Source organism: Panthera leo, chromosome A2 (assembly GCF_018350215.1).
Source record: "Panthera leo isolate Ple1 chromosome A2, P.leo_Ple1_pat1.1, whole genome shotgun sequence".
In the NCBI taxonomy this organism is placed as follows: Eukaryota; Metazoa; Chordata; class Mammalia; order Carnivora; family Felidae; genus Panthera; species Panthera leo.
The window spans coordinates 165,944,306-165,963,359 of NC_056680.1; the positions used below are offsets into that span (position 1 = coordinate 165,944,306).

The following is a 19,054-nucleotide window of genomic DNA, read 5'->3' on the forward strand; positions in this document are numbered from 1 at the left end:
AGACGTCTGTGCCGTGCGCGGGGCCGAGCCCGCGAGCATGCGTGCTGTGGCCGTGAGCGGGGCCGGGCCGGCGAGCACGCGCGGCGTGGCAGAGCCGCCGCCGGCACGCCGAACTCGGCGCTGTGCGCGGGGCGGGGCGGGGCCGTTGAGCATGCGCGCCGGGGCGCGGCGGCCGCGGCCGCGGTTGCTGGGCAACGGCGAGCGGCGCGGAGGTCGGTTCTGGGGGCGGGTGCCACCGGCGCGGGGCGGGAGCGCGGCCGCGGGGACCCCGTCGGGCAGCGCAGGCCCTCGGTCCCCCGCGCGGCCTACTTAATCGCGACCGTTGTTGGGAGGGCCGAACCTCCGGCCGGTGTGTGAGAGCGGTGACACTGGCCGTCACTGAGCGGGAGCCGAGCCCACAGGTAGGGCGAAGTTGTTACGGAGCACCTGCACCGGTAGCCTGCGCGTCTGCGCGCTGCTGCCCCCCTCGGCGCCGTGTCCCCACGTCGCACGAACGAGGGGGCCACCAGCTACCGAACAGCGAGGCAGCGTGTCGGGCTGCCTTCTCTCGTGTGCGTGCTTCCCATTAGCATGCTTATCGATAAGCTTGAGGTCACGTAGACACTCTGGCACCACCGTGGAGATTTTTGTGACCAAGCCCTAACACTTCTAACTAGTTAATGGTGGAATTTACCAAGAAAGAATGTTCTCGTTAATTTTGGCTCTTAAAGCTGGGCAAGGATCAAGTTTCTAACCCTCCCATTGTTGCAGACTGATTAATTATGTAATCTTGAAGGAGCCACTGATCTCTGGATTTGTTTTCTCCTTTATAAAATGGAGTGGGACTAGATATCTGATGATATCTATTATCCGGTAATGATATTATCATTAACTCGGAAAGTTCATGATACTGTGGGGCGGAGAAGGTTCACGCTTTTCAGAAGCTCTTCTGTTGACGTGAATCATAGTGGCTTAGGGTGCAGTCACTTGAGATAAAACTGTAGGCTGTAGATAGCTAGCTGTGATAATTAAAGAGTTGTTAGTATGATGTAAATTATGTTCTGCCAGGGTACAGGTGTTGTGAAAGAAGAAGATTCTGGAAGGGATCCGCAGCATTTCAAACCCCTTGTGCCCTTACTGCAACTTACACTGTCCTGATGAAAAGGCTGGATGGAAACTTCCTGCTTGGGGGTGGCCTGGGTGGCCCAGTCGGTTAAGCATTCGACTTTGGCTCAGGCCCTGATCTCGTGGTTCCTGAGTTTGAGCCCCACGTCAGGCTCCGAGCTGACAGCTCAGAGCCTCCCTCCCTCTCTCGGCCCCTCCCCCCCTCAAAACTAAACATTTAAAAATTTAAAAAGAAAGAAAGAAGGGAGGGAGGAAGGAACTTCTTGCATGCCTGCCTTGAGGCCAGATTGGAAAGCGAGCACGGAAACTGCCTTCTAGTTTCCGAAGCGTCTTAGCCCCCACTCAGCCTCGGAAACATCACAGCTTTCACAGCTTTGTTTCCCGTATCCTCACTTTCCACTCGACAGCAACTTTATTCTTCTCGACTAATTTAATGCAGGTGTTGATCCTTAGATACATATTTTGGATTTCTTGCTTTCTAGTCTTAAAATTAGGCCCCATTTCCTAGATGACTTTAATAACTACTGTTTCTCTCCATTCCTGTGGATTTTGGACCCTTGTCTTCAGAAGCTGGACCCTTGCCTAAACACTAAAACTAAAAGGGCCAATTCAAATTCTTCCACCGGTTTCAAAGGGAATTGGAGCAAGAATAACCACTTACAGGGGCGCCTGGGTGGCGCAGTCGGTTAAGCGTCCGACTTCAGCCAGGTCACGATCTCGCGGTCCGTGAGTTCGAGCCCCGCGTCAGGCTCTGGGCTGATGGCTCGGAGCCTGGAGCCTGTTTCCGATTCTGTGTCTCCCTCTCTCTCTGCCCCTCCCCCATTCATGCTCTGTCTCTCTCTGTCCCAAAAATAAATAAAAAAACGTTGAAAAAAAAAAATTTAAAAAAAAGAATAACCACTTACAGAGTATCTTCTGCATGAAAGGGCCCTTTAGACACTTTGCAGGGTGGTCTCATTTAATCCTAAAAATAACCCTGCAAGGAGTGCATTATTACATCTGTTTTAAGGTGAGGACACTACAACTCAGATATAGTATCTTGCCCAGCAACAGGTTTGTTCCCCGTATTCTGTATCTCTATGTTCTGGACAGACTGAGGTCACAGGACTCCCCTTGAATTCCAGGATATTCGTGGTTCCCTTTCCCCCGTAAATAATAAACACAGGCCGAGTTCCCCAGTGCCTCGTCTCCTCCCGATCCCGATCCCGGGGTGTTAAGTGTGCTCATTTCCCTCTTATCTGTCCTTCAGCCCCCAGCTTAAATGTCCTCTTAAAGAGATACTTCACTTACTATTCTCTGATCTCGTCAGTCTGAAATTTTGTTGTGTTTACGTACAATGCTGTATCCAGCAATGGATTGTTCTCGTTTATATTCATATGCTCCCTCCCACTAGCTGGAGATTCGAGGACAGGGCTCAGTGGGTCGTGACTGGTGTGAGTCTCTCTAGAATCACGGTGCGTGGCTCAGTGCTGTGCTTTGGCAGACATTCGCGGATCAATCAGGCTCCCAAACATACCTTCCCCATAAACTTCAGAAGAGATGTTTACGTACACTCTAACTCTGACTTCCTGTTGCTTTTGTCTCTGCGGTGGGAGAATTCAGGGGATGTGACACGACGATCGAACCCGACAGGGCCGAGCGGCGCCTCTCCGGACTCAGCATGCTACAACGTAAGGTATGCAATCCTGCGTGTAAACAAACACTGTTTTACTCCTGAATACATTTTAATTCAGCCATCTGAAAGTATAAAAATACAGTTGCAAGACCTCGCTCCAATGAGGAACTGTCCCCTTAGTCCCCACTAAAGCATCCCATAGCTGTGCAGTTTTCGTCTAAGTTTTCACCAAAAAAGCACATACTTAAATGCAAGAGTCTCTTTCATATTACAAAAGCCAGATTTGCCTTGAGTCTAATTTTACTGTAGTGAAACAGAATGTGTTCAGGCATGCGCAACTTTTATAGGTCATGACGAATTAATTCATATTTAAGACCTCAGTAATTAAATGATATTACTATGTCACCAACACAAATGGGGACACCGGGCTTCCCTGCACCTAGGTGACATGGGTCAAGCACTGTTTACTATTAACTTTGGTCTAGTGTGTTGCCAGGGCTGAGTAGTAAAGGCTAAGTTTTCTTCCAAATGATGTATTACATAACGTTCTGCATGTAAGGCTTTTTTCCTACTTTTTAGGGTCATTCATCTAAACAAGATAACTTAGCAGTCACTGCAGTTGCTTTACAAGATCACATTTTACATGACCTTCAACTTCGAAATCTTTCAATAGCAGATCCTTCCAAGACAAAGGCACAACAGAGAGATACCAGATCCAAGTCTCTAAAAAGAAATACAAAAGCAGTAGTAGATACTGGCCTTAAAACAACAGTACAAGGCCCTAAAGTGGAAGATCCAGAAAAAGAATATGTTCTTGATCCAAAACCACCACCATTAACTTTAGGTAAGTTCATCTCATCATTCATATTTTGGCTTATTAGAGCTAACGAATCTAGTTGAGATTAATAGTATAATTTTTTTTTCTGGAACAGAAATTATTCTCATTTATAATCTTACAGAAATATATGCATGTACTAAAGTTTAAAAATTACGGGGACGATCTGGGCAAGAAAATAAAGATGAATAAGTAAAAATAGTAGAATACGATAACTATCCACTGGTCCAGACTGGCGGAAATCAGGCACTCTCACAGGTGAACGGGAACTAATAAATCTATAGACGGGGGCCAGAACTCGAAAATCACCGTCCGGCCAACAGCACAGGAAGAACAAGCGTCAGCAGATGCCGAGGCCGGTGGGAGGCCATGTTGAGACGCAGGATGTAGTCACAGCCTCACAGAGTGTCCACTCACCACAGAGGGAGACACCGCAGCCTCATGTTGGTGACACTGTGCCAGCAGCACCCTGACCAAGTGATCCAAGTGCCGTCACCATAGGGCCCCACGCTGACAGCACGCGCCCCAACCCCGTGCTCTGAGAAAGTGCCGTCGCCAAAATGCACATGTGAATTTGTTCATGAGGACACTTCAGACACACCCAAACTGACGGACATTCTACAGTTTTGGGCCTCTCTTCAAAAGTGTCAAGGAGAGCAAATGAAGACAGAGAAACCGTCCCAGGTTAGAGGGGACGCAGGGGATAGGACAGCAGACTGCAGTGTGTGATCTGGGACAAAAAGAGGACTTCAGTGAGACAAGAACGAGATCCGTGAGGAATACAGACGAACTGGCACCTGCTAGATCACCATGAATTCCCTCATTTTGATCATCGAACCAGGGTTATGTAAAATATTAACATTTGGGGAAACTGGGTAAAAGGCACACGAGGATTCTTTATACTGGTTTTACAGCGTTTTGCAAGTCTCAAATTACTTTAGGCTGTAAATTTAGAAATAGAGAAGAGTTTTAAACGATGCCGGGCACGGAAAATAGGTTTGTCTGGGGGCGTGGAGCCCTCGCGCGCGTGTGCTGGCTGGAGGCGTGCTGGGAGGCCTGGGGGCTGCGGCCGCACAGCGTGGAGGGGAGCCTGCCACCACAGCGGTGCCCAGCGGACACCTGTCACTGTCCTCTGAACCGCAAATGGTGCCGGCCGTATTCTAGGAGACGGCGTAGCTCAAGAACATGCAGAGGCTTGGTATGATGTTATATAATAACTTAGTGACTGTCTTCCTTTGTGCGTCTGTAATTTACGGATTTGATCAAGTAGATGATCATCATAGTTTAGCAGGAAAGATTTAAATTAGACATCAGGAAGAACTTCACAACTTGGAAAATAAGGGAGATTAAAGAGGAGAGGAAATGACATACTCTTTCAGGAGCTGTTCACATTTGCAAAAAAAAGTTTTAACTGTTCTCATTAATCACTGATAAGGTTGAATCATGTTTTGTTTTGTTTTTTAAGTTTATTTAGTTTGAGAGAGAGAGTGCATGTGCCAACAGGGGAGGGGCAGAGAGAGAGAGAGAGAGAGAGAGAGAGAGAGAGAGAATCCGAGGCAGGCACCGTGCTGACAGTGTGGACGCCAACTCAGGGCTCAAACTCACAAACCGTGAGATCATGACCTGAGCTGAAATCAAGAGCCAGACACTCAACAGACTGAGCCACCCAGGCGCCCAAATCATATGTTTCATTACTGCCTTTACCTGGTATTGCAGTCAGGTCTCTGTTTGCTGATTTGGTGGTGTTCTTTATGTACTCTGCATATTAATCCCTCATTGATTTACCACTGAGAAGATCTGCTCCTGGCCTGGTACCTCTTTTAATTTTATGTGTTATTTTTTATTGAATAAAATATTCCTTCTGATTACTGTTAAATCCATCGGCTTTTCTCTGTTATTGTTTATGCTTTGGGGGATTTAAGGAATCCTTATCCATTCTGAGATGACAAAGATTTTCCACATTTTCTTTATTTACCTTCAAAGTTTTGCCTTTCCCATTTAGACCTCGTCACAGTTTATTTTGCACAAGGTACTGGGAACAGCAGTTGACAGAAGCATTTATGTCAGCACACTGTTACCTGTTGTTTGCTGAGCCACAGCACCCCCCTTCTTCCTGTGCCAGGATCCCACGGTCACACAGAGGGAGAGAGAGGAGGGTTATGATTTGGGGGCTTCTGTCTCTGGACCAGTATTTTACTGTTTTAATTAATAAGAGCTTTCTAATATGTCTTAATAACTGGTAGGAAAAGACCCAAAATTATCCCCCCAAAAAAGTTCTTAGAAGAATATTCTTTCAGTACACTAAAGGACAGTTTGTGGAGCCACTCCTTCTGGAACCTTCCATCACCGTGCTCCCATGTGGATCACTGCCGTGCGGGGCGAGCGCAGGGCCCACAGCCGGGGGTCTCCTCCATGTGCTCCAAGGGCTGGCCCCGTCCTGCACTCCCACCTGTACCCACCCGACTGCCACCACTCCTCCGGGCATGTGCCCCACTGGCAGCCTCCCAGGAGCAGGTGCGTGGGGGCCCGCGCCTTGGGCCGTCTATGTGGGCGCAGGCCTCCCACGCTGGCCCTCCCGTGTTCTACCCCCGCTTTCCCTCAGCTCCTCCTCTCAGCCAGCTGGCCTTCACTCCCCCTTCCTGTCTTCCAGCTGACGCTCACGTCTCCACGACACAAGTTCCCATTTTGGAGCGCTCTGTTGGTGCTCAGAGTGTCTCTGGCACAGCTTCCTACTCTGGTTTCCAGCTGCAACACCTCACCGTCCGTCTGCGGAGAGCCCGCGGGGGGCGCCGCACCTGCTCCCTCACCCGGGGAGGCACTGGACTCCCACTGCGGCATGAGCTGCACACTTGACCCAGGAGAACACATGCCGCTGTCAGGTATCGCTTCGGTGGTCAGTCCATCCTGACAGTAATTCTGCCTCATAGGAATCTTTAGCAAGGGAGAAACTTGATTGATACTCACTCTGTGAAGGTCACCGGTGGCAAAAAGTGGGCTGAATCGGAAGAAGACAACACTGAAGGCTGAACCCTAAAACAGGCGACAAGTGAGAACCTTTGGCCAAGACATGTGGACACTTCAGATTCTTCAACTTCTCTCCCTGAAAACCGGATGGCAGTCCTGCCTACGTGGAGAATACTGTGAAAATGACACAAGTATGGCAAGTTCTTTGTAAATAAAAGCGTTCCTACCGTTGACCTTTAGCACCCATAGAAGACCAGTGTTCCCCATATGGTGGAAGAAAGCACGCCGTATGTTTTGTTTTCAAATTTGTTTGCAGAACAATGTCATTAAATTACGAGTACTACGTTCCGGATGTATTGTACCTTCATTTTCTCCTGTTTTCACTTCAGCTCAGAAGTTGGGCCTGTTTGAACCTCCCCCATTGCCACTATCATCAGAGGAATGGGAAAACGTGAAACAAAGATCCATCACGCAAGGGGACTCAACGCAGCCATGCCCAATCTGCAAAGAAGAATTTGAACTTCGCCCCCAGGTGTGTAGCGGGAAAATCAGATAAGCAGGCTTGGGGACTAGACTAAGCTGGAGCTTAAGATCCCAGCCTTCATTTCTCCAATTTCTTCCGCCTACGTGACCTCAAATACTTACATTTTCTCTCGTTAATTAGAGTGTGTGTGTGAGAGAGGTAAACACTCTCATTAAACAGTTTTGTTTATTTACCGAATGATATTCTCAAGCACAAAGTCTGTACAAAAGGAATGCTCCTGTTCCCCTGGCCGGAAACGAGCTAGAGGGTGAGCGGAGGCCTGCAGTGCAGGAAGAAGGAGAGCAAAGGGGAATTTTAAGTTGTTTTGTGAACTGAAATCATAAAAAAAAAAAAAAAAGAAAGAAAAAAGGAAGGAAGGAAGGAAGGAAGAAAAAAAAAGAAAAAGAAAAACTTGAATCTCCAAAGAATTTGTATAAGAATGTTTAAGTAAAATCTTTTAATGTCTTTATTCACGAACCCTTACCATAGTAGGGTTGACTTATAGACAGTATGCGGTCGAGGCGCGTCGTAGAGATTTCTGTGCATACGGTGCCTGCCCAATCTCCTGTGATCTCCTCACACTTAGGGGCGCTCCCCCCTCGAGGATCTGGCGTTTTGTTTTAAGCTCGCAGCCGCCCTACAGTGCTTTCCTGTGGGCGCTGCCCGCGCTTCCTACCGAGCAGGTGCAGGTTTGCTGGAAAATGCAGCAAACAGAGTCAGAGCAGGCCCTCAGTTCATAGCCTGGGAACCTCGGGCTTTCCTCACTACCTGGCACATAACTCTCAAACTTAATTTGTTTTAATGACTTTCATCGTTAACAAGTTAGTTCACAGCCATAAAACGTTTGTTCTTTACTAATTTGAATTCACAGGTTATTTTAAACGTACTTATTGTATTCCAGCTCTCTATCGAGACCTCATCTTACCTGTATGAAAGCTGGGGATCTGGGAAAGATTTTAGCCCTTAAACCACAGAATTATCATCTAGGATAATTGAGTATTTTGGTGGGGCAAGAGTGACTAGAACCACAACTAGTCTTTCCGGCCCCAGCAACGTCTTTTTTAATTACGCTGTAAATACTGAGGCTGACTGGTGTGTGAAGAATGACAGCTTATGCAAGTGTCTTAGAGGGAGCAGGGACGGGATGCACCATGCCCATCCCTTCCATTCTGCTGTTTATACATTTCTCACTCAGTCTTTATTTCGTTTGGTCACAGTTACAGACACTTGTGTTCATTTTGCATGTTTACTTCGTTTATTGTTCTGTGTTTAGAGTTGTCCTTAGTCACAAACAACAGCTGGTATGCCCTCCAGCATTTATGATTTCAGAGGACCTCGGTTATCTTGTGCGTCCCAGAGGGAGGCATGGTACCCATTTAATAGATGAGGGCACAAGCAAGTCAAGTGACCCACACCAGGGTGACTCAGGAAGTATGTTCAAGGTCAGCTGGAACCTAGTCCCAACTTCTAGCATATGGACCACCACTTGGTCATTTACTTTTATCTCAGATAATGTTCGCCGATAACAAACATTTATGGACGTTTACAAGTATATTTTAGGGGCACCTGGGTGGCTCAGTCGGTTAAATCTGATTCTTGATTTTGGCTCAGGTCATGATCTCACAGTTCATGGGATCGAGCCCCACATCAGGCTCTGTGCTGGCAGCTCAGAGCCTGCTTGGGATTCTTAATCTCTCTCTCTCCCCCTCCCCAGCTCATGCTCTGTTTCTCAAAATAAACATTAAAAAAGAGTTTATTTTAAATATACAGAAGTACAGTGTTATTCAACATAGATCCTCAAATATCTGCTGATGAAACACTGACGGATATTCCACAAAGAATGCAAAATCGAGCACACCAAAGGGTGCTATTAGATTAATGGCGATAATTAACGAGGACCCGTGTTACTAAGGTTTTCCAGTTTAGGCTTATTGGCAGTCAGTTTCAAGCCAAGGTTTTTTAACTTTGTGGGTTCTATCTAGTCCAGTATTTCTTCCATTCTTCCTATTTAAGAGGGGAAGAGTAGAGTGAAGGAAGCGGGTGGGGGGAACCGGGGAAGTGTTCACAGCAGGAGTAGTGTTAGAGGCTGCTGGGAGCTGAGCCCCTCGACGCCCCTCTCCTCCTCTCTGGGAGAAGCCAGGGCCGCGGGCCCTCTCGCCGGGCTCCCTCCGTGCGCGTGCTCGCAGCTCACTGGGGCTGGTGTCCTGGTATCACCCCCTGGTTCTCCTTCCAGAAGAACCACCTACCCTCTTCCTTATTCCACAGCCCAGAATATCACTATGCGGTGGAGAATTTGGGTCACAGAGAGGTGATGCTTTCTTGTGAGCGCACTTTCCCTGCATTTCAGAGAGAACAAGTGTTTCGTATGTGTGTAGGATTTATTGCTGTTTAAACTGAAGTGTGTTAGAATTAATAAAGCTGCCATCGGTTGAACAAAGCCCTAAGCAAAGACATTTGTTCGCGCTCTCCCGTCTCCTCCTTGGGCACCTCCCTCCCCACGCGCCAGCCCCCTTCCCTCCCAGGGTCTGCCCAGGAAACACGTCTATTTCCTAATATATTTAACACACTCATTTTAACGGCTTACTAGCAATCATCCTGTGTTTGATGTTTCAGATTGTTGTTCACGGAGTTTTTCTTGTCGAGAGGATATACCTGTGCTGTGCTCAACTTTAAATATTAGAAATATCAAGGTTATTAATCTGCTTTTTTAATTTTTCAAAGAAACAACACAGCCTACCTTTTAAGCATTCAGAATTTTTCTTTTAATTAATGCATTTATGCTGCTGCTCTTTGAAAACCAATTTAAACTTCAAACATTTTTGTCTTCTCGCAAACAGGTGCTGCTTTCATGTTCGCATGTGTTTCACAGAGTGAGTGAGTCCCGCCTCCTTCCCTCGTAAAGTGTGCAGCGCGTCGCCCGTGTAGCGATCGCTCATTCAAAGTCTCCTGAAAAGAACCACTTACTTTATCCGTAACCACCGCTGAGCGTTAGAAATATGACTTTAGGCTACAGTGCAGTTCATCCTGTTTTGGAAGTCACGAGTCTTCTGCGACGAAAGACCCGCAAGTGTTTGTATAACGCACTCCTCCTGGTGGCACATCAAAGTGACGGCCCGCTTCCCAGGCCTGACTGCGGTAGCCTCACGCACAAGCCGTCACCTCCCTTGACGCGAGCTGTTGGCAGGAGTTTTTGATGTAGCTGCATGTACATTCTTGTAAAATTTCACTTTTGGAACGAGTTTCATGAGGAAGGTGTTACCATCTGATGAAACTTCTTCCCTTTATGCTCTAATCTAAATTGGACTGTCTCATAATTATGAGAGAAAAGAGCGCTGTAATTACATTCGAGGTAAAAATGTTATTTATAAGTAATTACTTATAAAACGTTCAATGTTTTTCTTCAGGCATGCCTCCAGGCTTTTGAAAAATTCGCAAATAAAAAAACCTGCCCCCTCTGTAGAAAGAATCAGTACCAAACCAGAGTGATTCACGACGGAGCGCGGCTGTTCAAAGTAAAGTGTGCGACAAGGTAGGAAGGGTCCCCTGCGCCCGCGGGCCCCACGGCCCACCTGGGATGCGCTGTCCTGCAGCCCAGCCTTGACGATTCACGTTCAAGGTCGTGGGGATGTTGCCTCCCGCCTCGACCGCGGCCCCACCCCACCCCACCCCGGTCTCGCCCGGGGTGAAATGCCTGTCGAAGCCGTCCTGAGTCAGTCATTTCAAACTCCTGTGTTCCAGGATCCAGGCCTCCTGGAGGGGACACGTGGTTAGGAAGTGGTACCGAGACCTGAGGAGAACAGTGCCGCCCACGGACGCCAAGTTGAGGAGAAAATTCTTTGAAGGAAAGGTAGGGGAAGGCCCTCGATCCCCCAGAGTGTGCGCGCGCGGGTGAGACTCAGCGGGGGCAGGAAGACCAGCAGAGGCTGGGGACGCCCGACGCTCGTTCGTGTGCGGGCTTTTTGAAAACGGTTGAGATGCTGCGAAAAATCCCGGTCAACGTAAACTGACTTTCCAACCCAGACAGTGGGGGACAGATCTTCTCTTCTAGTGAAACCATGAAATTCATAAAATTGGAAGAAGTTTAAATTCAAAACAACTTTTGTCTGGCCATTTCGTGACACCCGCTTAAATAATCTCTCAGGGTAAAGGAATGGAAACAAGCTTACTTTCTCACACCCCCTGCATTGCGAGTTCCAAGAGCAGGAGGAACTTTGTACAAATGAAGGCCTGCAGCGCTGCGTTTTACTGGGGCCTCCCAGGGCCTCCCAGAGTCACCGAATGTGAGAGTTTCAGAAATAAGGAACGGCGGTTTCTACCCTTTCTTTAAACCTTTTTTTCTCAAATTTTTTAATGTTTATTTATTTTTGAGAGAGAGACAAAGCAGGAGAGGGGCAGAGAGAGAGAGAGAGAGAGACACAGAATCCGAAGCGGGCTCCGGGCTCCGAGCCGTCAGCACAGAGCCCGACGCGGGGCTTCAACCAATGACCATGAGATCATGACGTCAGCCAAAGCCAGACACTCAGCCAACTGAGCCACCCGGGGGCCCTTTAAACCTTTTTTTTTTTTTTATCGGTTACGTTTACCTTTTTTGGCTTAGCAATTTTCCATCATCGAAGCCCATACAGAAGGGACAGGCTTCGCACAGCGGAAGGAGCCGGCTGAGCCCACGCTCCCACCCCAGCTCCGCCCTCATGCGCTTTGGGGCTCCAGGCGTGTGTAACGGGACAGTGATAATCTCGACCTTGCAGCGGGGCCCGAACAAGTGGAGCTGTGTTGACAGAGGCCTAGCACACAGCAGGCGCTCGGCAGTGTATGTCCGTCATAAGTGCCGATACGTTGTTTGAGTTCATCTTTATGTTACCTGCTTCAGATCGAGTGGTAGTGTATATTTTTTAAAGTTTATTTATTTTTGAGAGACAGAGGGCAGGAGAGCACGCACGTGTGAGTGGGGGAGGGGCGGAGAGGGAGAGAGAGAATCCCAAGCAGACTCTGCGCGGTCAGCGCGGAGCCTGACTCGGGGCTCGAGCTCACGAGCTGTGAGGTCCTGACCTGAGCCGACATCAAGAGTCAGACACTTAACCACCTGAGCCTCCCAAGCACCCTGATAGTCCATACTGTTTTTGCTGGCGTGTCCTGTATGAGACTATGGCATTCTCACATGAGGTGAGCTTTAAATCTCTAAGAATTCACAGTCACACTTTCCTGTAATCATTATGTATGGAAGTTTCCCTTACACATTTATTTAGATCTTTCCCACACTTACTTGTTTCTTTTTAGCCTGCACTCCATAGAAAATTACTCTCTACCGTATAGAGGGATCCCTCTTCTCCCCGTTGTTATCGCGCCTTCAGTGTGTAAAGCATAAGTGACCTCAGTCCTGTGCTTTGGGGGAAGAGGCTGATGTTCACGACGTGCTTCCTGGTTTTATCCGACTCCCAATCTGACCTTCTCGGGTGAGGTACTGTCTCTGTGCATCTTGTAAACCCCCCCTTCCTCAGCTGCGCCCTGGCTGGGGGGCTTCTGAGAGCGCCCGGAACTGTACAGGGGTCCTGGAGGTATGCACTGAGGCTCGGCCCTCAAACAGGACGGTGCTGGATGTTCCCAGGGCCCTTTCCGATCACTCAGGTCGTTGGTCCAGGCGACATAGTTACGGGTGTGTGCGAAAGAAAATTGGGACCTTGGCTGACTGTGATGGCATTATGTCTCGGATTTAATCAAGAAAACACAGCTGATTTGTGCTCAGGAGCAGGACAACACCAAATGCAACGTGTGAGTAAATAACCCTAAAACCCTGTATCTCGAAGACAAGACCGCACCACTGATGGAGGGAGGAGCTTGTAGGACAAGGGCAGCCTGAGCGCCGGGGGGGATGCACCACGAGTGCTGCCTGGCCCCACGGGAGGGGTCCTCTCAGGCCCACGGGGGACATAGGCGCAGGGTGGCTCTGGCAGATGAGCGGGGCCCACAGCAGCCCCTGCTGGCTGCCCAAGTGGAGGTGGGCAGAGGGAGGGCAGGGGCTGTAGAGGGAGAATCTGCCATTCGATATAAGAAAAAACCATTTTCTGAGTCAACGATGCACGTTGTAGCGTGAACTGAGGAGCAAAACACATTTAGGGAAATGGGACAGTCCCGGTGAAAGCCCCCTGCCCACATCGGCGTACGGGGTGGACACGAGAAACGCCGTGCCTTCTTCAGCACCATCTACTGGACAGGAGGGACGGCCAATCGGCTACAACTCCCAAAGTTACTGCATAAGAAGAGTATGTGCCACCTCCATTTGTCTTGGACAAGTGACCCTTTCCTCTGAGGGCGCTGACCTCCCTTCCGGCTCTCCGTTCCTCTGAGCTTTGCATCTAGTTTTTAAAAGTCCTTGTCCACCGACCAAGATAATGGGCTGCCTGCTGCTCACCGCGGTACACCTGTCTTCTGGCCAGTTAGCTGTCCCAGCGCCGTCCTCCGCCTTCCTCACACCCGCCATCTCTCCAGGGGTCACTCACTCTCAAGTCCGCGAACGGGGTTCTCGGCCTGCTATTTTCTCTACTCTGCACACTGACAGTAATTCTTAGTAATTCTAATGTAATAATGGCTTTCGAATCAGAAATTATTGATTTTTTTCTCTTAGAAAATTTTAATTACACATGATAGTCATTTTACCTACGCGTATAAATTTTTCATTTGCATATGCCATCTTATAATCATTTTTGAAAATATAGGCTACACTTTTTCACATAAAGCAGAGTCATGAGACTCGACCGATTCTATATCTACACACAAATACGTGCGCGCACACACACATAAACACACAATTACATACCCATGCACAGACACACGTGTAAAGACACACACGGTGATTCAGATCGTTCTTCCCCAGAAGTATCGATTTAATGTTAGACTCAATTTGTTGCACAACTAGGCATTTTATAATTTTTTCAGCTGTCTTTTTATTATTATTATTAACTCTGTAATCCTCACTCTCTCTGCTAGTTTCCTAAATCTCTGTAATTTCTTCTTACCTCATTCTACTCCCTTATCCCATTTGGCCATAAACACTGAAATCTATACCCAAGCCTCATTTGATTTTTTTAAATGCTAATCCCAGTTACTTAACACACAGTGTAATATGTTCCAGGTGTACAATGTAGTGATTCAACACCACACCACCCGGTGCTCATCACAAGTGCATCCTTAATCCCCATCACCCGTTTCCCTATCCTCCACCCACCTCCTCTTTGGTGACCATCAGTGTGTTCTCTGTAGTTAAGAGTCTGTATCTTGGTTTGTCTCTCGTCTCTCTCTCTTTTTTCCTTTGCTCATTTGCTTTGTTTCTTCAATTCCACATAAGAGTGAAGTCCTATGGTATTTGTCTTTCTCTGACTGACTGACTTGCTTAGTTAGCATTGTACTCTCTAGATCTATCCATGTTGTTGCAGATGTCAAGATTACATTTTTTCATGCCTGAGTAATATTCTATTGTGTATATATACCACATCTTTATCCGTTCATTAGTTGATGGACACTTGGGCCGCTTCCATGATTTGGCTATTGTAAATAATGCTGCAGTCAACAGGGGTGTGTGTATCCTTTTGAGTTAGTGTTTTTGTGTTCTTTGGGTAAACCGCCAGTAGTGTAATTACTGGGTCCTGGGGTGGTTCTCTTTTTTAACTTTTTGAGGAACCTCCATACCGTTTTCCAGAGCGGCTGCACCAGTTTGCATTCCCACCAGCAGCGCAAGAGGGTTCCCGTTTCTCCACACGCTCGCCAACGCTTGCTGTTTCTCGTGTGTTTGATTTCAGCCATTCTGGCAGGTGCGAAGTGATGTCTCACTGCAGTTTCGGTTTGCATTTCCCTGACGGTGATGATGAGCATCTTCCGTTTCTGTTGGCCGTCAGCATGTCTTCCTTGGAGAAATGTCTGTTCATGTCTTGTGCCGTCTTTTGACTGGATTATTCGGGGTTTTTTGGTGTTGACTTATGTAAGTTCTCCATATATTTTGGACACTAGCCCTTTATCAGATAAGCCATTTGCAAATATCTTCTGCCATTTGTAGGTTGTTTTCTAGTTTTGCTGTTTCTTTCGCCATGCAGAACCTTTTTATTTTGATGTAGTCGCAATAGTTTATTTTTGCTTTTGTTTCCTTTGCCTCAGGAGACATATCTAGAAAAACATCTCTACAGCCGATGACAGAGACATTGCTGCCTATGTTCTCCTCTAGGATTTTTATGGTTTCAGGTCTTATATTTAGGTCTTTAATCCATTTTGTTTTTGTTTTTTTACGTTTTACTTATTTTTGAGAGAGACAGCGTGAGCCGGGTAGGGGCAGCAGGGTGGGGGTGGGGATGGCGGGCAGAGGATCCAGAGCGGGCTCCAAGCTGACAGCAGAGAGCGCACTGCGGGGCTCAAACTCACAAACCATGAGGTCATGACCTGAGCTGAAGTTGGATGCTCAACCAACTGAGCCCCGCTGGTGCCCCGGTTTTCAATCCATTTTGAATTCATTTTCGTGTATGGTGTAAGAAAGCGGTCCCGTTTCATTCTTTCGCACGTGGCTGTCCAGTTTTCCCAGCACCACTTGCTGAAGGGACTTTTTCCTATGGAACATTCTTTCCTCTTTTCTTGAAGATTAATTGGCCTCACGATTGTGGGTTTTCCTCAGTCTGGATTTTCCATTCTGTCACACCGTGTGTCTGCGTCTGCACCGGCCCCGGACTGTGGTCACGACTACAGCTTTGTTATGTCACTTGAAGTCACACGGTTGCGGTGCATCCAACTTTGCTTTTCTTTTTCAAAATTGCTTTGGCTGTTCGGGATCTCTTGTGGTTCCATATACATTTTAGGATTGCCAAACCTCATTTTAAATAAATGAAATGTGCATTTACTGTTAGGTGGTGTATTCGTAGTAGGTACACACCCCTGCCACTGCTCCTGGTTGCGTATGTAGGCACATGCCTTACAACAGTTGTCCCCCCTTGTCCCTGAGGGGTGCATTCTAAGATCCCAGGGGGATGCTGGAAATCACAGATGGCACCGAACCCTATATAAACCACATTTTTTCCTATACATACATACCTATGATAAAGTTCAATTTATAAATTAGGCACAGTAAGAGATTAACAATAACTGAGAGAACAATGATGATATCCTGTAATAAAAGTTACATGACTCTGGGTCACTCTCTCAAATATCTTACTGTCCTGCATTCACCTTTCTTGTGATGATGTGAGATGGTGAAATGCCCACGTGACAAGGTGAAGGGAGGCGAGTGACGTGGGACGTAGCGCTGGGCGCCCACTGACCTCTGATGATGCATCTGTTCCGGGACCACGGTTGACCATGCGTAACAAACTGGAGAGCGAGGTTGCAGAGAAGGGGCGGCTGTATGTTTGAACATCTGTGTGGGTGGAGCCCAGAGGCTGTCCTTTTCTACATAGACTGCTTCCCAGTCACTTATTGAATGGCTCTTGCAATTTAATGATTTTTCTCCTACGTTTTTCAAGCTGACTTGCTAAGCTACAAGCATGGTCTATAAAGTGATAATCTACAATTTTAATCTATAATTTTAAATGCAATGTGTTTTAGTGATATCCGAAAGATCATTGAACTACTTTATTGAATTTCACATTACCCAGGATTCTATAGATGCATCCAGACCATGCGGCTGCATACACAAGTGATAGCCTGCGGAGAGCTCATACCAATAAATTACGATAAACTACTGGGTGAAAGAAAGACTGTCAAGGGATAAGATACCCACACAGTCTCAAAGTACCATCCCAAAGATTATATGTAATTTACAAACAGCATGAGAAGGCTTTACGCTGGGAAGGTCTGACAGACATCTCAGCCCAACAAACGAAATTACCGATAACCAGACAACTGGACACTATGTATTCCTAATGTATGCAGAGTGCGCTAGGACAAAACATGACCTGTGCACTTTCATGCCAAAAATGCTTCACCTGAAACCAGTCAAGAAAGCATGTAATCAGGCACCTGGGTGGCTCAGCTGATTAAGCACCTGACTTCGACTCAGGTCGCAATCTCGTGGTTTGTGAGTTTGAGCTCCGCATAGGGCTCTGTGCTGACAGGCCAGAGCCTGGAGCCTGTTTTGGGTTCTGTGTCTCCCTCTCTCTCTGTCTCTCTCTCTCAAAAATAAATAAACATGAAAAATAATAGTAAATAAATAATAAAAATTAAAAATAAAATAAATTGGGGCACCTGGGTGGCTCAGTCGGTTAAGCGTTCAACTTCAGCTCCGGTCACGATCTCGCAGTTTGTGAGTTCGAGCCCCGCGTCAGGCTCTGTGCTGACAGCTCGGAGCCTGGAGCCTGCTTCGGATTCTGTGCCTCCTTCTCTCTCTGTCCCTCCCCCACTTGTGCTCTGTCTGTGTCTCTCAAAAATAAATATGTAAAAAAAAAAAAAAAACTTTTAAAAAAGATGTTCAACCTTACTCATAATTAAAGAAAACTCAAATGAAAAAAAATCTGTTTCACCTACTAGATTAGCAAGAATTGGAAATTCTGATGATAATTATCTAGTATTGATGACAATGAGAGGAAAATGGACCTTCTTACAAGCCATTGGCAGAACTAAGAATGTACTTCTGGCTGAAAGTTCTCTTTGAGCCCCCTAGAAATTGACCCTACAGATCTACATGTTTGCTAACATGTATCAATGACTGTGTTCACTATAGCCATGATTATGAGAGAGAAGGAATCATAAGCAGCTAGAGTCTGCCCCCAGCTACATCCGTACAGTGATTACCACACAGCAATTATAAAGACCACAGTAGATATGTATGTGGGGGTATAAAAAGATTTCCAAGAAGAGGCAACAAGAAAGGATAATGAGTAGGAAAGGTAACATGATAGGGCTGGGGTGCCACGGTGGCTCAGGTGGTTGAACGTCCGAATCTTGGTTTCGTGGGTTTGGGCCCCCCATCAGGCTCTCTGCTGGCAGCACAGAGCCTGCTTGGGATTCTCTCTCTCCCTCTCTCTCTGCCCGTCCCCCACTCACACTGTCTCTGATTCTCTCAAAATAAATAAATAAACTTAAAAAAAAGATGATAGGGCTAAAATATAACTAATTACCACAAACATGATTGAGATGAATTTCCCTATTAAATAACAAACTTGAATTACATTGAAAAAAATCTAACAGACACATTAGAATCCAATGAAATAAAAATGCCCTATATAAAGGCATGCTCAAAAATAAATGATGCATATGCAAAAAAAAAAAAAAAAAAAGAAAATCACAGTAAAATCAATGAATATTAAAGTACACTCGGAAATTCAGAACCTAAATTATACACTGTTCCTGTGTTCGTGACAGTGAGCACACTAGTATTCTGTGGTGTATGGCTAAAGCTGTACTTAGAGGATGATTAGTGTCATGCACACTTATTAAACAAGAAAGATGAAAGATCATGAACTAAACATTCAAATGAGAAAGCTATACTGATTAACACTAAAAAAATTTAAATGCAGAAAGTAGAAAGTATAAAGATAAAATAATTTGTTAGGATAAAAGTAAAACTGTAAGTGAAGCCAACAGCTGATATTTTGGGAAAAAGAAACTGAAGATGAAAATTTCATCAGCATTTAAAAAACTAACAATGACTAGGTCTCACCAGAGTTAAAACAGATAAAACAGAATGCAGACACATGGAATAGGAGGCATAACCATATATGTAGAAATCATTTTAAAATGATAAAAGACTTGTATGCAAACTCATGTTGTTAAGTCTGAAAAATCATATGAACATATCTCAGTCTTTACTGAAAATACTAAATTAAATATCCATTCCTAATAATAACAGCAAACACGAGCTAGGTGACATTTCCTTATCAAAGTAAAGACCATACATCAGAAACTAAAAACACATTTTTTAGATAGTGAAACCTTAAAGATGTAAAATCAGTTACCCACTATCATCACACTTCGGTCAATCCTTACCAATGCAATAATACAAGAAAACAAAATGTGTGTGTGGTGTGTTTATGGGCATTATATA

General features: G+C 46.3%; 1 protein-coding gene across 13 annotated transcripts in view; it reads left to right on the forward strand.

Moving 5' to 3' along the window:
* Positions 1-215: 215 nt before the first annotated feature.
* RNF32 (ring finger protein 32) overlaps positions 216-19,054 on the forward strand; it is a 37,479-nt gene continuing 18,640 nt past the window's right edge. For 5 of the 13 annotated variants that reach the window (XR_006199425.1, XM_042927214.1, XM_042927215.1 and 2 more), the window contains exons 1-6: positions 2,707-2,779; positions 3,299-3,563; positions 6,908-7,050; positions 9,879-9,911; positions 10,446-10,570; positions 10,780-10,888. Coding sequence is in view for 12 of the 13 variants with exons in the window: in XM_042927214.1 (XP_042783148.1) it covers positions 2,765-2,779; positions 3,299-3,563; positions 6,908-7,050; positions 9,879-9,911; positions 10,446-10,570; positions 10,780-10,888 (690 nt within the window). In the remaining variant the exon portion in view is untranslated. Of the gene's footprint in view, positions 402-2,693; positions 2,780-3,298; positions 3,564-6,907; positions 7,051-9,878; positions 9,912-10,445; positions 10,571-10,779; positions 10,889-19,054 lie in introns of those variants that run through there. The other 8 variants (XM_042927209.1, XM_042927212.1, XM_042927206.1 and 5 more) reach the window with 8 other exon arrangements.